At 42.9% G+C, this 17,648-nt stretch overlaps 2 protein-coding genes across 2 annotated transcripts in view; one reads left to right on the top strand and one right to left on the bottom strand.

The window, feature by feature from the left end:
• Positions 1-1,516: 1,516 nt before the first annotated feature.
• LOC118385499 (uncharacterized) lies at positions 1,517-7,198 on the top strand. Its single transcript, XM_035772686.2, has 6 exons — positions 1,517-1,753; positions 3,485-3,632; positions 3,812-3,864; positions 4,120-4,217; positions 4,437-4,605; positions 4,936-7,198. The coding sequence occupies exons 2-6, from the start codon at positions 3,494-3,496 to the stop codon at positions 6,367-6,369; spliced, it is 1,893 nt and encodes a 630-aa protein (XP_035628579.1). The 5' UTR covers positions 1,517-1,753; positions 3,485-3,493; the 3' UTR covers positions 6,370-7,198.
• A 1,966-nt stretch (positions 7,199-9,164) lies between these two features.
• LOC118385501 (rhotekin-like) overlaps positions 9,165-17,648 on the bottom strand; it is a 59,903-nt gene continuing 51,419 nt past the window's right edge. The window contains exon 13 of the mRNA XM_035772688.2: positions 9,165-10,429. The gene's annotated coding sequence lies outside the window, so the exon portion shown is untranslated. The remainder of the gene's footprint in view (positions 10,430-17,648) is intronic.

Consider the following 17,648-nt stretch of genomic DNA (forward strand, 5'->3'; position numbering starts at 1 on the left):
AATTACTGCCTCGCCTGGTTCACCAACTACTTCTCAGAGTTCAGTGTGTCAAATCGGAGAGGGCCTGTTGTCCAGACCTCTGGCAGTCTCTATGGGGGTGCCACAGGGTTCAATTCTCGGGCTGATTCTTTTTCTCTGTATATTTCAATGATGTTGCTCTTGCTGCTGGTGATTCTCTGCTCCACCTCTACGCAGACGACACCATTCTGTATACACCTGTATACACCTTCTTTGGACCCTGTGCTAACAAACCTCCAAACGAGCTTCAATGCCATAAACTCTTTGAGGCCTCCAACTGCCTTTAAATGCAAGTAATGCTCTTCAACCAATCGCTGCCCGAACCCTCCCGCCTGTATGCTCTCGTTGGCTGGCCCTCACTACATATTCGTCGCCAAACCCACTGACGCCAGGTCATCTGTAAGTCCATGCTAGGTAAAGCCCCGCCTTATCTCAGCTCACTGGTCACCATAGCAACACCCACCCGTAACACGCGCTCCAGCAGGTATATTTCACTGGTCACCCCCAAAGCCAACACTTCCTTTGGCCACCTTTTCTTCCAGTTCTCTGCTGCCAATGACTGGAATAAATGACAAAAATCACTGAAGCTGGAGACTTATCTCCCTCTCTAACTAGAACACATCAGCTGTCAGAGCGGCTTACCGATCACTGCACCTGTACACAGCCCATCTAAGTAGAACACCCAACTACTTCATCCCCATATTGTTACTTATCATCTTGCCCTTTTGCACCCCAGTATCTCTACTTGCACATCATCATCTGCACATTATCACTCCAGTGTTAATGCTACATTTTTATTTCACCTCCATTGCCTATTTATTGCCTTTACCTCCCTACTCTTCTACATTTGCACACACTGTACATAGATTTATTGACTGTACGTTTGTTTATGTGCAACTCTGTTGTTTTTGTCGCACTGCTTTGCTTTATCTTGGCCAGGTCGCAGTTGTAAATGAGAACTTGTTCTCAACTGGTCTACCTGGTTAAATAAAAAATATGTAAAAACAATTATTCACTGTCTTTTTACTGTATTTTATTTCCTTATTTATCTATTGTTCACCTAATGCCTATTTTCTTACTTAAAAATTGCACTGTTGGTTAGGGCCTGTAAGTAAGCATTTCACTGTAAGGTTGTATTCAGAGCACGTGACAAATAAACGTTCATTTGATGCTAGTTCTGGTTTCTACTGGGCAAAGGGCCACATACTTGCCTAAAATCTGTTTACATCTCACCATCTACTAACGTAAGCATCATCAACACAGGAAAAAGGCATTAACAAATAAACAAATAATAATTAATAATTATGCATGACTGAATTGCTGTCATCACCACCAATGGTGAACAAAAGATCTTTCTCTCAGCAATTTTTTTTGTTGTTAAATGTCCTACCTAATTCTGTGGACTATTCTGATGCGAACCCTTTGACATTTTACCATGAACAGGTTGGACTGGTCTGACTTCCAACACATAGCAGGAAGAAGTCTGGGAATTCACCTCCCCAAGAGCGTTGGACCTTGGTGTCATTCAGAAGGCACAGGACAGGTGTGTGTTAGTATGTGTGTGTGACAGGGAGAGGTGACAATACTGTGGAAAACAGGAGTGGAGACTGCATTGAAGCTACCAATCTGCAGATATAAAACACTGATCTTATAGAGCCTGTTGGATGCGCTGCAGCCTGGTGTGGAGGCCTGAGACTGAGACCTAGCCACCTCTATTCTGTCTCTGAAATCACAGGTGAGCACCACTGTTAAATTCTTGAGTGTTACTCTAATACAGCTTGGTTGCTGGTTCTGATATCATCTTGGTTTCTTCCCAATTCCTAAGTCTTCATAGCTGAGAGGAGACACTGATGTGGTCAAATGTTGGAGCTACTGATAATACTCTTGGTACTAACGGTAGCTCCATATTCTTGTGTGATTTAGGGTCATATTTCCATTAAATGTCATACAATCATTTAATACAAAAAGGGGATATGGAATTTAATTTGGAAAAAATGTCCAAAGTGGAAGAAACTATTTTCCCTATTTTAGTTCTGTAATATGTCATTATGTAATAAATGTATATTATTTAATTGGATTCGCAATCCATAGCGCAACCAGCCATTGGTATGCCAACACACATGGAGTGATGGTGTCGCTCTAGATTGCTCTCAAACTGTCTGGTGTCTCAGAAACAAATTGCTGTTTGCCGGTACAGAGTCAATGTGCGCGGGCACCGGTTAGTCGAGGTAATTGAGGTAATATGTACATGTAGGTTGAGTTATTAAACTGACTACGCATAGACAATAACAAACTGTAATGAAATAATAAGACAAGCACAATATTTGTACTTTTAATTCACAGAGGAAGTCGCCAAATGAAGGACCATATAGAAATATACAAGACAGATCTCTCAGAGATTTATAGTAGATTCATCAACGCCTGAAACAGCATATTAAAAAACATGACAGAAACATGAGACACATATTTAAAATATATATTCTATAATATAGTGGATCTTAATGACATGTTGAGCAATAACAAGACCAAGTGTGAGACTGGGCCATATTCCGTCTCTGACTCTTCTCCTATTTCTAAAAGTCTATGATTGGTCTGTTTTCTCCAATAGAAAACAATACACAACAGTTAAGTAAAAGTATAGGAAACAGTGACTGCGTTGATCAAGCCTCTGATCTATGCCGTGAGCACGGTCAGCTCAGTGGCAGTGTTTGCTGATTGTGACAGCCTGGCTGTTGACACTGGTACCACTGTGCCAGGGACAAACATGGTTGAGTGATCAGTCAAACAACGGATTTAACCTTGATCAGTCAAACAACCTTAGTCCTCATCATCAATGAGTTATATTTGGGAACACCGATTGGCAGTCAATCAAGAGACTGTGGGCCCGTTAAAGACCTGTTGAAATGCATACAGTAGTCAAACATGTCGTTTTATTTGTCCGTTCATCAGTCAAACTCATTGTTTGATTTGCAGCCAAGCCACGGTCGAATATGTTTTATGTGCATTGTAGATATGTTGTGCACAGCTGTATCCGGGCATAAGCGACATGAGCGGTCGCTCCCCGACCCAAAGGAACTCAGTCATGGATTCAACTTACTGTTGCGAGTCAGAATATTAGAATTTGGTTGTCCGTCAGCAGTTCGTCTCTTGTTTTGTTAGGCACTAACTATCACTTGAATAGCCATGTCAGCTAACAATTTTTAGATTGATAAGTTAGTCGAGCCAGTTATCTAAACTTGTAAACCCCGTGGCAAAATGTGTGGAACTGCAGAAAACGTGCTTTAGGGGACGCACCTGTGTATGTGGTGATAAATGATTGTAAAATACTGTTTGGCTATTATGACAAATGTTAACTATGAACGTCAATGATGCATGAACAACATGATGCTGTTGTCTTCGTCGGGATATTGTGTAAACGTTGTGGTAATGGTGTGGTTGCGTCGTGTGTGTGTGTGTGTGTTCACAGGCAGACATCATGGCCCAGGCGCAAGAGGAGAGACCCTCAGAACAGGAGAAAGAGATGGGAGAGGAGACCTTCCTCAAAGACCTCTATCAGTACATGAAGAAGAGAGATACACCCATAGAGAGAATACCACACCTGGGCTTCAAACAAAGTGAGTGTACTGCACGCAGAGAAACATAGGCGCACACACACACTGCATGCACTCACACACACACACACACTCACACACACACACACACACACACAGTGCATGCACTCACACACAGCAATTGTTGACATCTCTCAGACAATGTATAGCTGACATTCTGTATATTTGTTCTGTGTTTCTAGTCGATCTGTTCATGATGTACAAGACTGTGAAAAGCATGGGCGGCTACCTCCAGGTAAAATAATGTCAATAATTTCCAACGCGTATTAGGTTTCAGCTTTTCGATTTAAAATAGGTCTGAGCAATTCATGTTGCAAGTCAAACCCCCAGAGTTCACCGAACATCCTGGAATGTTGTACTTGAAAGGAAACATTCCTCATCAACCCTCTCACCAGTTTCAGAACTATTGTAATGGGGCCACATTCCATGTGTGTTTTTGTTACAATGTACACAACGACACCATGTTAAAATGAAGCTGAATTTCTACCAGGTCACGACCCAGCAGCAGTGGAAGCAAGTGTACAACACCCTGGGAGGAAACCCCAGAAGCACCAGTGCAGCCACCTGCACCCGTAGACACTATGAGAAGTATGTCAAAGGAAACGTATCAAACATCTTATATGTATGTGTGCGTAGACGTGTGTGGTTGTGCACGTGGCTGTGTGCTCGTATGTCTTTGACACAGATATTTTTGAATACTACCAGGTAGAGACCCTCAATACAGTATACGTGTGCAAGTCAGTGATGTGTGTGCGTGGCCTGTTTTCATTGGTGCAGTTTGAAACAATTGCCTTTGTGTTGTCGTAGGCTGCTTCTGGCATATGAGTGTCATGTAAGAGGAGAAGACTACATGGAGGTCCTGCCACGGCACCAGCAGAAGCGTTTACATTACAGTAGTCTCAGTGAGGAGGAAGAGTGCCCCAGGACAGCCAAACGTAGCATGGCATATGGCGCTCTCCAGACTTCCCAGCAACAGGTACACTAACAAGCAAACATACACACACCCATAAGCGTGTGTACGCACACACACTGACAAGTGCCCGCACACAGATGAAGACAGACACAAAGGCTGCGTTTACAGATTAAGCCCAATTCAGATTTTTTTGACCCACTAATTGTTCTTTTGACTAATCACATTAGATTTTTTTCAGAGCTGATTTGATTAATCAAAAGACCAATTAGTGGAAAAAAAAGGAATTGGGCTGCCTCTGTAAACACAGCCATACACACTAAGACACATATGCACGCACACACACACACATTTAAATGAATTGACTGACTCATTATTGGTACTTTCTCCTCTCAGAACCCCCATCATTTCCTGACAGACTCCAGAGTGAGGATCATCCCTATGCCTGCACACTACCATCCAAACTATCACCACCCTAGCCACCCCGCTCTGCCCCCCTATGTCCACCCACCTCTGAGCCCCAGCAGCCACCCCAGCAGTTACCTCAGACCCCAACCCCCATATCTCCCCTCCCCTCAAGGGCAGACAGAAAGGGCCAAGCAGCCTCTGGAGCGCTTGCGCCTCCTGGCCAACCGGTACAAGTGCTCCTCAGACTGGAATGAGCCACTCAACCTCAGTTGCAAGAAATCTTGCCTAGAGTCAGGCGGTCAGCCTGCTTCGTCCTTTGCCCCTCCTCCCTCCAACAAATCCCCAAAGTTTTTGAATACGCCCTCGCCGCTTTACTCCACCAAGGAGATGGCTAAAGACGAGGGCTGTGAGACACCGGAGGGGAAGTCACCCCCCGAGAGATCCTACCTCTACCCCTTGGCAACCAGAGATGGCTATGTCATCGACCTCACTTCCTCCTCTGGCGGTTCCTCCCGCAGCCCGACTCCAGCCTCCAGCCCAGGCATGAAGACAGAGTCCCCCGTTTCCTGTCCACTGCAGAGTCGCAAGGTCAGCGCCCCCTCCATGGTCCACGTCCCTAGACCCCTGAAGAGAGAATACCCAGATTGGCCCAGGGGGGAGAGGGGAGAAAGCCCCAAGCACAGTCAGGGGCCTCTCAATCTCAGCTGCGCTCTGCCCAACCCCCCCAGAGAGACAGGGGGAAGGATGGAGATCCAAATCCCGCTGGCGCTTCTCCAAGACTGGATAAAAGGAGGCCTGCTGTGTGGGCCTGCTGGTTCACGGCCTGGGGCTCCATCCCTGCAGGGTCCAACACCACCAGAGCCAAGGGAAAGGACACAGACCAGAACCGACATCTCCCTCACCATGGCGAACCATGCTGACCAGGTCTTCCACAGCCCTCACAGAGACCAGGATAGGAGCTCTGGGTACCTGAGGGAGAGGAGTCTGGAGAGGTACAGGAACCTGCCTAGCCCCACCACCACCTGCCCTACTTCCAGTCACCGCCACCCCATGGCGCCATACCAGATCTCCAGCTACAAGGCTCAGCTATTAGGGAGCACCCTACGTCACCCGGCCAGCAGGGACTTGTACCCCTGGGAGAAACAGGAGAACACCAGGGGGCCCTACCACCCAAGTCCCATGCAACTCCATGATCTACGGGACAGAGCCCAGCCAATCCCCTTGAAGATCCACCCCAGCAGTCAGTCTCTGGAACGGGATGATGTAGGCCCCACATCCCTAGCCTGTAGTACAGACACATCCCAGGGAATGGTGGAAAACTCTAGGAAGGCTTTGATGGTGGACCCCTCATCTTCCTCTCTAGTACCACTGACAACTGAGGAGTTCATGAAGTTAAAGAGGCTCATCTCAAGCTCCTCGTGAACAGAATGCAACAAGCCAACACTCCCGCTAATTTACAGAAAACAAGATGCACTCTGGGTAAAAGATGTAACATGTCAATGTTGACATTGGACGCTTGGAAAAGCATTACTGTACATACAATATTGCATAGAGAAATGCCCTGACACAACAAATATACATGTATATAGAGTACTGTTTCAGTTATGACACACAGTTCAAAGGGCATTGTAGCACTTTTGAAATACTACAGAATATGAATTGTCTTTTAATATTCTGTGTTTTTATCCTTTGAAGCTTGCTAACAATTTATTATGCACTGGAGTGAAGTTATTATCCAAAATGAATTATTTTTGTGACTTCATCTCTGGGATTTGTTTTGAACATGAAGTAGCATTGAAATAAATAGTTTTTGAAGTTTAATAACAGTCACGAAACTACAGGTTTACCACGTAGACAGCAAAGGTACAATTTGTGGGTGTTGAAAATTGTGAGCCATACTGTTTTTAGAAGGAACAATTACAGTATATACAAATAAAATATAAAAGAAAAGTTTTATTATGAAAATGTGAATGTTTTTATATACACTGAGTGTACAAAACAAAGTACTTGACCAGGTGAATTCAGGTGAAAGCTATGGTCCCTTTTTGATGTCACTTGTTAAATCAGTGTAGATGAAGAGGAGACAGTTAAAGGAATTTTAAGCCTTGAGACATGGATTGTGTGCCATTCAGAGGGTGAATGGGCATGACTATATATATATTTGTAAAACAATTTTTTCCTATTCTTATTTTACGACAAGTAATGTTGGCAAATATTTCACACAATAAAAATTCTGATCCTTTTTTCCTTATTTTCTTCGAATCTTGTCACTTCTAATCTTGTCAAACCCCTAACCAAGGTGGAACTTTGAAACAGTCACAACAGCGAGAATGTGTTATTTGTGGCTGTAACATGAGATGCCAGGCAGTGTCAGTGTGAAACCACACGCTAACTACAGTATATTCCTCAGAAACATGTCTGTACAGCAGCACCTGTTTGTTGACTTTGGACCGGAGCTTGTTTTGCCAGATGCGTAATTCCACAGGGTTTATTTGACATGAAATGTATAATTGCGTGTTTAACAGGACATAGCCTAAACACAGGTTCCCCTGAATGAAAAGGGAGAGAATAAATCATTATATTCCTAAGAATAAACACTAAAAACACGTCACCTGACACATAACTGCACCAATTTAAAAGGTTTTGCCGAGTTACAGTTAAGGAAATGAGTCAATTGAAATAAATTCATTACGCCCTAGACTATGAATGTCACATGACTGGGCAGGGGCGCAGCCATGGGTCCACCCACCTGGCAGCCAGGCCCAGACAATCAGAATTAGTTTTTCCCAACAAGAGCTTTAGAGACAGAAATTACCCTCAGAAAAAATATTTTTGTACAGATGTAACATTTGAGATCTTTTATTTCAGCTCATGAAACATGGTACCGACACTTTACATGTTGCGTTTATATTTTTGTTCAATATATTAACCCTCATACTACAAACATATTTTACATACACGGATTACCAACTGGGGTCATTATGACTCTGATAAGAAACTATTGGGAAAAGCAACAATAATGTAAATAATGTTATCTGAAATAGAAAAATAACCAAAACAGACTTATTTTATAGTTAAATTAGAATGATTTAGCATATATTGTTCAATAAAAAATATGCATTTTCCCTTAAATGTGCAGCCCACATTAGTACTAAAGCTGATTTACCATCAGGATTGTATATACAGTAGTATCAGTTTGTTCAGAATCTTGAAGTAAATATTAATGTTTTCATATTTGTGGTAAAAACAGCTGTAATTTAAAGGGGCTGTACACCAAAATGTGAAACATACTGCACTTCATTTAATTTAATAAAAACATGGCTTAGTTCTCCTTACTTTACATACCCCACAGCCAGCATTAGCATCACTGCTAGTGAATCAATGGGATTGGTATATGGAGCCTATGGAAGGATGTTTCAAAAAGCAAAGTCGCTTCAAATTAAATGTAATAGCAACATAAATACCATAACAAGTTGAAAACATATACAGCACCACGTTCAGAGGTGGTTTCTGTGTTACAGTTGTTACACGACGGACAGACTTATGACCGCTTTTGACTGCAAATAAGAACATTTGGAAAATTATGTCACGAACCGGCTCAAAGTGCATAACAACAAGGAAACAATGTGGAGATGAGGAATAACAAAATCTATTTATTTAACTAAATACACTGCTCAAAAAAAATAAAGGGAACACTTAAACACAATGTAACTCCAAGTCAATCACACTTCTGTGAAATCAAACTGTCCACTTAGGAAGCAACACTGATTGACAATACATTTCACATGCTGTTGTGCAAATGGATTAGACAACAGGTGGAAATTATAGGCAATTAGCAAGACACCCCCAATAAAGGAGTGGTTCTGCAGGTGGTGACCACAGACCACTTCTCAGTTCCTATGCTTCCTGGCTGATGCTTTGGTCACTTTTGAATGCTTGCGGTGCTTTCACTCTAGTGGTAGCATGAGACGGAGTCTACAACCCACACAAGTGGCTCAGGTAGTGCAGCTCATCCAGGATGGAACATCAATGCGAGCTGTGGCAAGAAGGTTTGCCGTGTCTGTCAACGTAGTGTCCAGAGCATGGAGGCGCTACCAGGAGACAGGCCAGTACATCAGGAGACGTGGAGGAGGCCGTAGGAGGGCAACAACCCAGCAGCAGGACCGCTACCTCCGCCTTTGTGCAAGGAGGAGCACTGCCAGAGCCCTGCAAAATGACCTCCAGCAGGCCACAAATGTGCATGTGTCATGCTCAAACGGTCAGAAACAGACTCCATGAGGGTGGTATGGGGGCCCAACTTCCACAGGTGGGGGTTGTGCTTACAGCCCAACACCGTGCAGGACGTTTGGCATTTGCCAGAGAACACCACGATTGGCAAATTCGCCACTGGCGCCCTGTGCTCTTCACAGATGAAAGCCGATTCACACTGAGCACATGTGACAGACGTGACAGAGTCTGGAGACGCCGTGGAGAACGTTCTGCTGCCTGCAACATCCTCCAGCATGACCGGTTTGGCGGTGGGTCAGTCATGGTGTGGGGTGGCATTTCTTTGGGGGGCCGCATAGCCCTCCATGTGCTCGCCAGAGGTAGCCTGACTGCCATTAGGTACCGAGATGAGATCCTCAGACCCCTTGTGAGACCATATGCTGGTGCGGTTGGCCCTGGGTTCCTCTTAATGCAAGACAATGCTAGACCTCATGTGGCTGGAGTGTGTCAGCAGTTCCTGCAAGAGGAAGGCATTGATGCTATGGACTGGCCCGCCCGTTCCCCAGACCTGAATCCAATTGAGCACATCTGGGACATCATGTCTCGCTCCATCCACCAACGCCACGTTGCACCACAGATTGTCCAGGAGTTGGCAGATGCTTTAGTCCAGGTCTGGGAGGAGATCCCTCAGGAGACCATCCGCCACCTCATCAGGAGCATACCCAGGCGTTGTAGGGAGGTCATACAGGCACGTGGAGGCCACACACACTACTGAGCCTCATTTTGACTTGTTTTAAGGACATTACATCAAAGTTGGATCAGCCTGTAGTGTGGTTTTCCACTTTAATTTTGAGTGTGACTCCAAATCCAGACCTACATGGGTTGATACATTTGATTTCCATTGATAATTTGTATCATTTTGTTGTCAGCAAATTCAACTATGTAAAGAAAAAAGTATTTAATAAGAATTTTTCATTCAGATCTAGGATGTGTTATTTTAGTGTTCCCTTTATTTTTTTGAGCAGTGTATAATTAACAATGGTGTGTGTAGTCAGTAACCAGTTATGTAAGTGAGTGGTTGCGTGCATAAATGTGATAAATGAGGGGTGTTGAAATGTGCAAACGCAAACAACCAAAAACAGCCCCAACCAAATTCTGTGTCTGCATGGAGAGAGTCTCTTCAATGAATGGAAAAGATGTGCATTTATTCTGGGACACACCCGAGCCCAGGTGTCCCATTTCGCTGACGACCTTCCTGGTTCCGCCCACCAACATCCTATTAAGGAAAACAAGAGCAAAGAGAAAGAATTCGGCAGACAGGGTGGAAGGGTCATCATAATGTCATGACTTTAGAAGTTTCTGATAAGCTAATTGACATCATGTGAGTCAAGTTGAGATGTACCTGTGGATGTATTTCAAGGCATACATTCAAACTCAGTGCCTCTTTGCTTGACATCATGGGAAAATAAAAAGAAATCAGCCAAGACCTCAGAAAAAATATTGTAGACCTCCACAAGTCTGGTTCATCCTTGGGAGCAATTTCCAAATGCCTGAAAGTACCATGTTCATCTGTACAAACAGTAAGCAAGTATAAACACCATGGGACCATGCAGCCGTCATAACGCTCAGAGAGGAGACGCGTTCTGTCTCTTAGAGATGAATGTACTTTGGTGCGAAAAGTGCAAATCAATCCCAGAACAACAGCAAGGACCTTGTGAAGATGCTGGAGGAAACAGGTACAAAAGTACCACAGTAAAACGAGTCCTATATCCACTATTATTAGTCCACTATTATTATTATTATATATTATATATTATTATTATTATTATATTACTATATCGACACAACCTGCAAGGCCACTCAGCAAGGAAGAAGCCACTGTTCCAAAACCGCCATAAAAAAAAGCCAGACTACGGTTTGCAACTGCACATGGGGACAAAGATTGTACTTTTTGGAGAAATGTCCTCTGGTCAGATGAAACAAAAATAGAACTGTTTGGCTATAATGACCATTGTTATGTTTGGAGGAAAAAGGGGGAGGCTTGCAAGCCAAAGAACACTAACCTAACCGTGAAGCCCGGGAGTGGCAGCATCATGATGTGGGGGTGCTTTGCTGCAGCAGGGACTGGTGCACTTCACAAAATAGATGGCATCATGAGAAGGAAACGTACGTGGATATATTGAAGCAACATGTCAAGACATCAGTCAGGAAGTTAAAGCTTGGTTGCAAATGGGTCTTCCAAATGGACAATGACCCCAAGCATACGTCCAAAGTTGTGGCAAAATGGCTTAAGCCCTGACCTCAATCCTATGGAAAATTAGTAGGCAGTGCGTGAGCAAGGAGGCCTACAAACCTGACTCTGTTACACCAGCTCTGTCAGGAGGAATGGGCCAAAATTCACGCAACTTATTCTGGGAAGCTTGTGGATTGCTACCCAAAATGTTTGACCCAAGTTAAACAATTTAAAGGCAATGCTACCAAATACTAATTGAGTATATGTAAACTTCTGACCCACTGGGAATGTGATGAAAGAAATAAAAGCTGAAATAAATCATTCTCGCTACTATTATTCTGACATTTCACATTCTTAAAATAAAGTGGTGATCCTAAGACTGACCTAAGACAGATAATTTTTAATAGGATTAAATGTCAGGAATTGTGAAAAACTGAGTTTAAATGTATTTGGCTGAGGTGTATGTAAACTTCTGACTTCAACTGTATTTATATACACTTATTTTTAAAGTAAAGCTCATTTGTCTATTAAAATAACATCAAATTGATCAGAAATACAGTGTAGACAAGGTTGTAAATGACTATTGTAGCTGGAAACAGCTGATTTTAAATTGAATATCTACATTGGTGTACAGAGGCCCATTATCAGCAACCATCACTCTTGTGTTCCAATGGACAAAAATGCAGCGTGGTATGTGTTCATGATGATTTTTTAATGAAAGAAAGCACTGAACACTGAATGTAAACTATACAAAACAATAAACGAATGTGAAGCTATAATGAGAACTGTGTTGACACAAGCAACTAACATAGACAATCACCCACAAACAAACAGTGAAACCCAGGCTACCTATGTATGATTCTCAATCAGAGACAACTAATGACACCTGCCTCTGATTGAGAACCATACTAGGCAGAAACATAGAAATCCCAAAATTATAGAAAAACAAACATAGACTGCCCACCCCAACTCACGCCCTGACCATACTAAATAACGACAAAACAAAGGAAATAAAGGTCAGAACGTGACACAATTGCTGCAAATAGAGGATTATTTGACAAAAGCCAAGTTTGAAGGACACAATTATTATTTAAATAAAAAATTGTCAACGTCTTGACTATATTTCCTATTCATTTTAAAACTAATTTAATGTATGTTTTCCTGGAAAACAAGGACATTTCTAAGTGACCCCAAACGTTTGAACAGTAGTGAGTATATACATAAAATATATAAAAAAGTACAATATTGGACGAGTACATGGGGATCTATCTCGTCAAAAGCACTGATAAAGGTCCCCCTCATCCCTCTGGTGGACAACGTATTGTTATGTCTGCAGGGAAACCGAAATTAAAATAAACTAACTTTCTATCAAATTACTATTAGCAGAATGTGTTTTTGGCTGGAGTCCAAATAACCCCAAAGTACTTTTTTTTTTTTTAAGTTCATATTGATACAGAAACACTAAACAATGATTTTGATTTGTTAAGAACAAGTTCATTGACAGAGTCATGAACAATTTGAAGAATTTAATAAACCACCTTTGGGCTATGATCAGAAATGTGTCTCTGGGGTCCAAAATGTCCACAGTCAGTAGAAACCATCAGGCTTGTAAATAATCCAACTTTCTGCTGTTTGTTGTGTTTTGTCTGACATAGCATCTTTTGTTTACCACAGGGTCATCGTCCATGGTGAGAGGAATGCAATGGGTGGTTTCCTTGCCCTGCTAAGAGATCGCGATTAGATGTTCTTTCCTGGTTAGATAGCCACTGTGACATCAGCATTTATGATTGACCAATGAAATGATGTGACTAACACGATATAGTCCTTGTCGCACACAAAGTTTGGAACCGGTTCAGGGAAAACAACTGAAAACCGGAAAATAACTCAATTATTTGAGGAACAGAATCCAGAACCAGAACCAACACCATAGTACCCTCCAAGCTCATCACTAAGCTCGGGGGCCTGGGTCTGAACCCCACCCTGTGCAACTGGATCCTGGACTACCTGACGGGCCGCCCCTAGGTGATGAAGGTAGGAAACAACACTTCCACTTTGCTGATCCTCAACACTGGGGCCCCACAAGGGTGAGTACTCAGCCCCCTCCTGCACGCCTTCAACTCAATCATTACGTTTGCAGAAAACATAACAGTAGTAGGCCTGATTACCAACAATGACAATACAGCCTACAGGGAGAAGGTGAGGGCCCTGGGAGTGTGTTGCCAGGAAAATAACCTCTCACTCAAAGTCAATAAAATAAAGGAGCTGATTGTGGACTTCAGGAAACAGCAGACGGCGCGCCCAGTTTGTCAATTTGTCATGCATAACTAGCTAGCTACCAAAAATAGCCACTGCGGAGCTACTGCTAATCAATTAGAAAGCTAAACAAACCCCATGTTACGTTATAGGGACACATGCTAAATTGGCTAGCTAGCTAGACACTATGAAATAATAGCTAAATAGCTAGCTAGCTATTGGATTATAGATTTCAAGATTAGATTAATAATACCATTTACAGAACCAGTCAAAAGTTTGGACACAACTCACTACAGGGTTATTCTTACATTTGTATTATTGTTTACATTATGGAATAATAGTGAAGACATCAAAACTATGAAATAACACATATGGAATCATGTAGTAACCAAAAAAGTGTTAAACAAATCTAAATATATTTTATATTTGAGATACTTCAAGTAGCCACCCGTTGTATTGATGACAACTTGGCATTCTCTCAACCCGCTTCATGAGGTAGTCACCTGGAATGCATTTCAATTAACAGGTGTGCTTTGTTAAAAGTTAATTTGTTTGCGTTTGAGCCAATCAGTTGTGTTGTGACGAGGTAGGGGTGGTATACAGAAGATAGTCCTATTTGGTAAAAGACCGAGTCCATATTATGGCAAGAACAGCTCAAATAGGCAAAGAGAAATGACAGTCCATCATTACTTTAAGACATGAAGGTTAGTCAATCCGGAAAATATCAAGAACTTTTAAAGTTTCTTCAAGTGCAGTCGCAAAAACCATCAAGCACTATGATGAAACTGCCTCTAATGAGGACCACCAATGGAAAGGAAGATCCAGAGTTACCTCTGCTGCAGAGGATAAATGCATTAGTTACCTGCACCTCAGATTGAAGCCCAAATAAATGCTTCACAGAGTTCAAGTAACACATCTCAACATCAACTGTTCAGAGAAGGTAGCGTGAATCAGGCCTTCATGGTCAAATTGCTGCAAATAAACAATTACTAAAGGAAATCAATGGGAAGAATAGACATGCTTGGGCCAAGAAACACAAGCAGTGGACATTAGACCGGTGGAAATCTGTCCTTTGGTCTGATAAGTCCAAATTTGAGATTTCTGGTTCCAACTGCTGCGTCTTTCTGAAATGCAGAGTAGGTGAACGGAGGATCTCCACATGTGTGGTTCCCACCGCAAAGCAGGGAGGAGGAGGTGTGATGGTGACACGGTCTATGCTGGTGACACTGTCTGTGATTTATTCCGAATTCAAGGCACACAGCATTCTGCAGCGATACACCATCCCATCTGGTTTGCGCTTAGTGGGACTATCATTTGTTTTTCAAGGAAAGTGATGGAGTGCTCTATCAGATGAACTGGCCTCCACAATCACCTGACCTCAACCCACCTGAGATGGTTTTGGATGAGTTGGACCGCAGTGTGAAGCTAAAGCCACCAACAAGTGCTCAGCATGTAGGGAAACTTCTTCAAGACTGTTGGAAAAGCATTCTTCATTAAGCTGGTTGAGAGAATGTCAAGAGTGTGAAAAGCTGTCATCAAGGCAAAGGGTGGCTACTTTGAAAAATGATTGCATATGTGTTATGATTCCATATGTGTTATTTCATAGTTTTATAATGTAAAACATTTTAAAAATAAAGTTTTGACCAGTACCGTACATCTAGCCAGCTGGTAATTATGAAGCTAAATCTACGTAGTTATTTTGCATCTGCATTACCGCTACAGAGGGTAGTGCGTATGGCCCAGTACCTCACTGGGGCCAAGCTTTTTTCTTTTCTTTATTTGACTTTTATTTAACCAGGTAGGACAGTTGAGAACAGGTTCTCATTTACAACTGAGACCTGGCCAAGATAAAGCAAAGCAGTGCGACACAAACGACAACACAGAGTTACACATGGAATAAACAAACATAGTGTGGGTGCAAATGAGGTAAGATAAGGGAGGTAAGGCAATAAATAGGCCATAGTGGTGAAATAATTACAATTTAGCAATTAAACACTGGAGTGATAAATGTGCAGAAGATAAAAGTGCATCCTGCCATCCAGAACCTATAAACTCGGCGGTGTTAGAGGAAAGTCAAAAAAATGGTCAAAGACTCTCGTCACCCAAGTCATAGACTGTTCTCTCTGCTACCGCACGGCAAGCCGTGACAGAGCGCCAAGTCTAGGACCAAAAGGCTCCTTAAAACAGCTTCTACCCCAAAGCCATAAGACTGCTGAACAATTAATCAAATGGCCACCGGACTATTTACATTGAAACCCCTCCCCCTTAATTTTTTTTTACACTGGAATTTGTCTTTCAGCATAAACCTTCTCTCCGCAACCAGTACAAGATGATTGAGCAGGGTTGCCAGGTTAAGCAAAAATTTCTAGACCAATGACCTGTCAAAACCAGCCCACAATGCCAGAAAACCTAGCCCCATTTTATTGGGGCTCTCAGCAAGAGAACAGTTTTCCACATTTTGTTATGTTACAGCCTTATTCAAGCATGGATTCAATTGTATGTTTTCCTCATCAATCTACACACCATAACTCTTAATGACAAAGCAAAAACGGGTTTATTGTATGTTACCGTTTACTCTGTACTTTGTTGAAGCACCTTTGGCAGCGATTACAGCCTCAGGTCTTCTTGGGTATGACGCGACAAGCTTGGCACACCTGTATTTGAGGAGTTTCTCCCATTCATCTCTGCAGATCCTCTCAAGCACTGTCAGGTTAGATGAGGAGCGTTGCTGCACAGCTATCTTCAGGTCTCTCCAGAGATGTTAGATTGGGTTCAAGTGCAGGCTCTGGCTGGGCCACTCAAGAACATTCAGGGACTTGTCCTGAAGCCACTCCTGCATTGTCTTGGTTGTGTGCTTAGGGACGTTGTCCTGTTGGAAGGTGAACCTTTAACCCAGTCTGAGGTCCTGAGTGCTCTGGAGCAGGTTTTCATCAAGGATCTCTCTGTACTTTGCTCCGTTCATCTTTGTTTCAATCCTGACTAGTCTTGCAGTCCCTGCCGCTGAAAAACATCACCACAGCATGATGCTGCCACCACCATACTTCACCGTAGGAATTGTGCCAGGTTTCCTCCAGATGTGACACTTGCCATTCAGGCCAAAGAGGTCAATCTTGGTTTCATCAGACCAGAGAATCTTGTTTCTCATGGTCAGAGTGTTTACGTGCCTTTTGGCAAATCATAGCGGGCTGTCATGTGCATGTTACTGAGAAGTGGATTCTGTCTTGCCACTCTACCATAAAGGTTTAATTGGTGGAGTGCTGCAGAGATGGTTGTCCTTCTGGAAGTTTCTCCCATCTACACAGAATAATTCTGGAGCACTGTCAGAGTGACCATCGGGCTCTTGGTCACCTCACCGTTCAGCTCTAGGAAGAGTCTTAGTGGTTCCAAACTTCTTCCATTTAAGAATGATGGAGGCCACTGTGTTCTTGGGGACCTTCAATGCTGCAGAAATGTTTTGGTACCCTTCCCCAGATCTAACAGAAGCACCTAAGGGAGTTCCATAACTTCCATTTCAAATTTCCACTCTTGCAGCGCTCGAGACCCAAGAACTGAGCATGTGTGAAACCCTTTGCTTGATACAGGTTTTAAAACTGCATTGTTGATTTAGGGCTTGTAAGTGAGCATGTGATAAATCAAATTTCAATTGAAACCACCTCTGAGCGAATTTATCTAAAGCGTTCTAGTGTGCCTAAAGTTGTTTTCCAGTGCTTTGTCGCCATTATATCAGTTCTAGCATGTTAATATATTTGAAGGAAACATAGTTGGAAATAGGTGTCTCCATAATGACAATCTAAATAGCCTACCTACAACTGGTAAAAAGTTGTCAGATGTACGTGCAATGCTGCTGTCTCCATGACACAGCTGCTCTCTTATCCAGTGCTCTCAACACACACAGCACCCATCTGGCCGGCCCACCCACCCACTCACTCACTCACTCACTCACTCACTCACTCACTCACTCACTCACTCACTCACTCACTCACTCACTCACTCACTCAAACACGCTGTT

This window comes from Oncorhynchus keta, chromosome 6 (genome assembly GCF_023373465.1).
Source record: "Oncorhynchus keta strain PuntledgeMale-10-30-2019 chromosome 6, Oket_V2, whole genome shotgun sequence".
NCBI classification, from domain to species: Eukaryota; Metazoa; Chordata; class Actinopteri; order Salmoniformes; family Salmonidae; genus Oncorhynchus; species Oncorhynchus keta.

Bases quoted from the DNA above. Each gene is read 5' to 3' on its own strand.
- LOC118385499 (XM_035772686.2), top strand. From the start codon at position 3,494: ATGGCCCAGGCGCAAGAGGAGAGACCCTCAGAACAGGAGAAAGAGATG. The intron at 4,218-4,436 runs GTATGTCAAAGG...GTGTTGTCGTAG, and splicing joins ACCCGTAGACACTATGAGAA to GCTGCTTCTGGCATATGAGT. The intron at 4,606-4,935 runs GTACACTAACAA...TTCTCCTCTCAG, and splicing joins TCCAGACTTCCCAGCAACAG to AACCCCCATCATTTCCTGAC.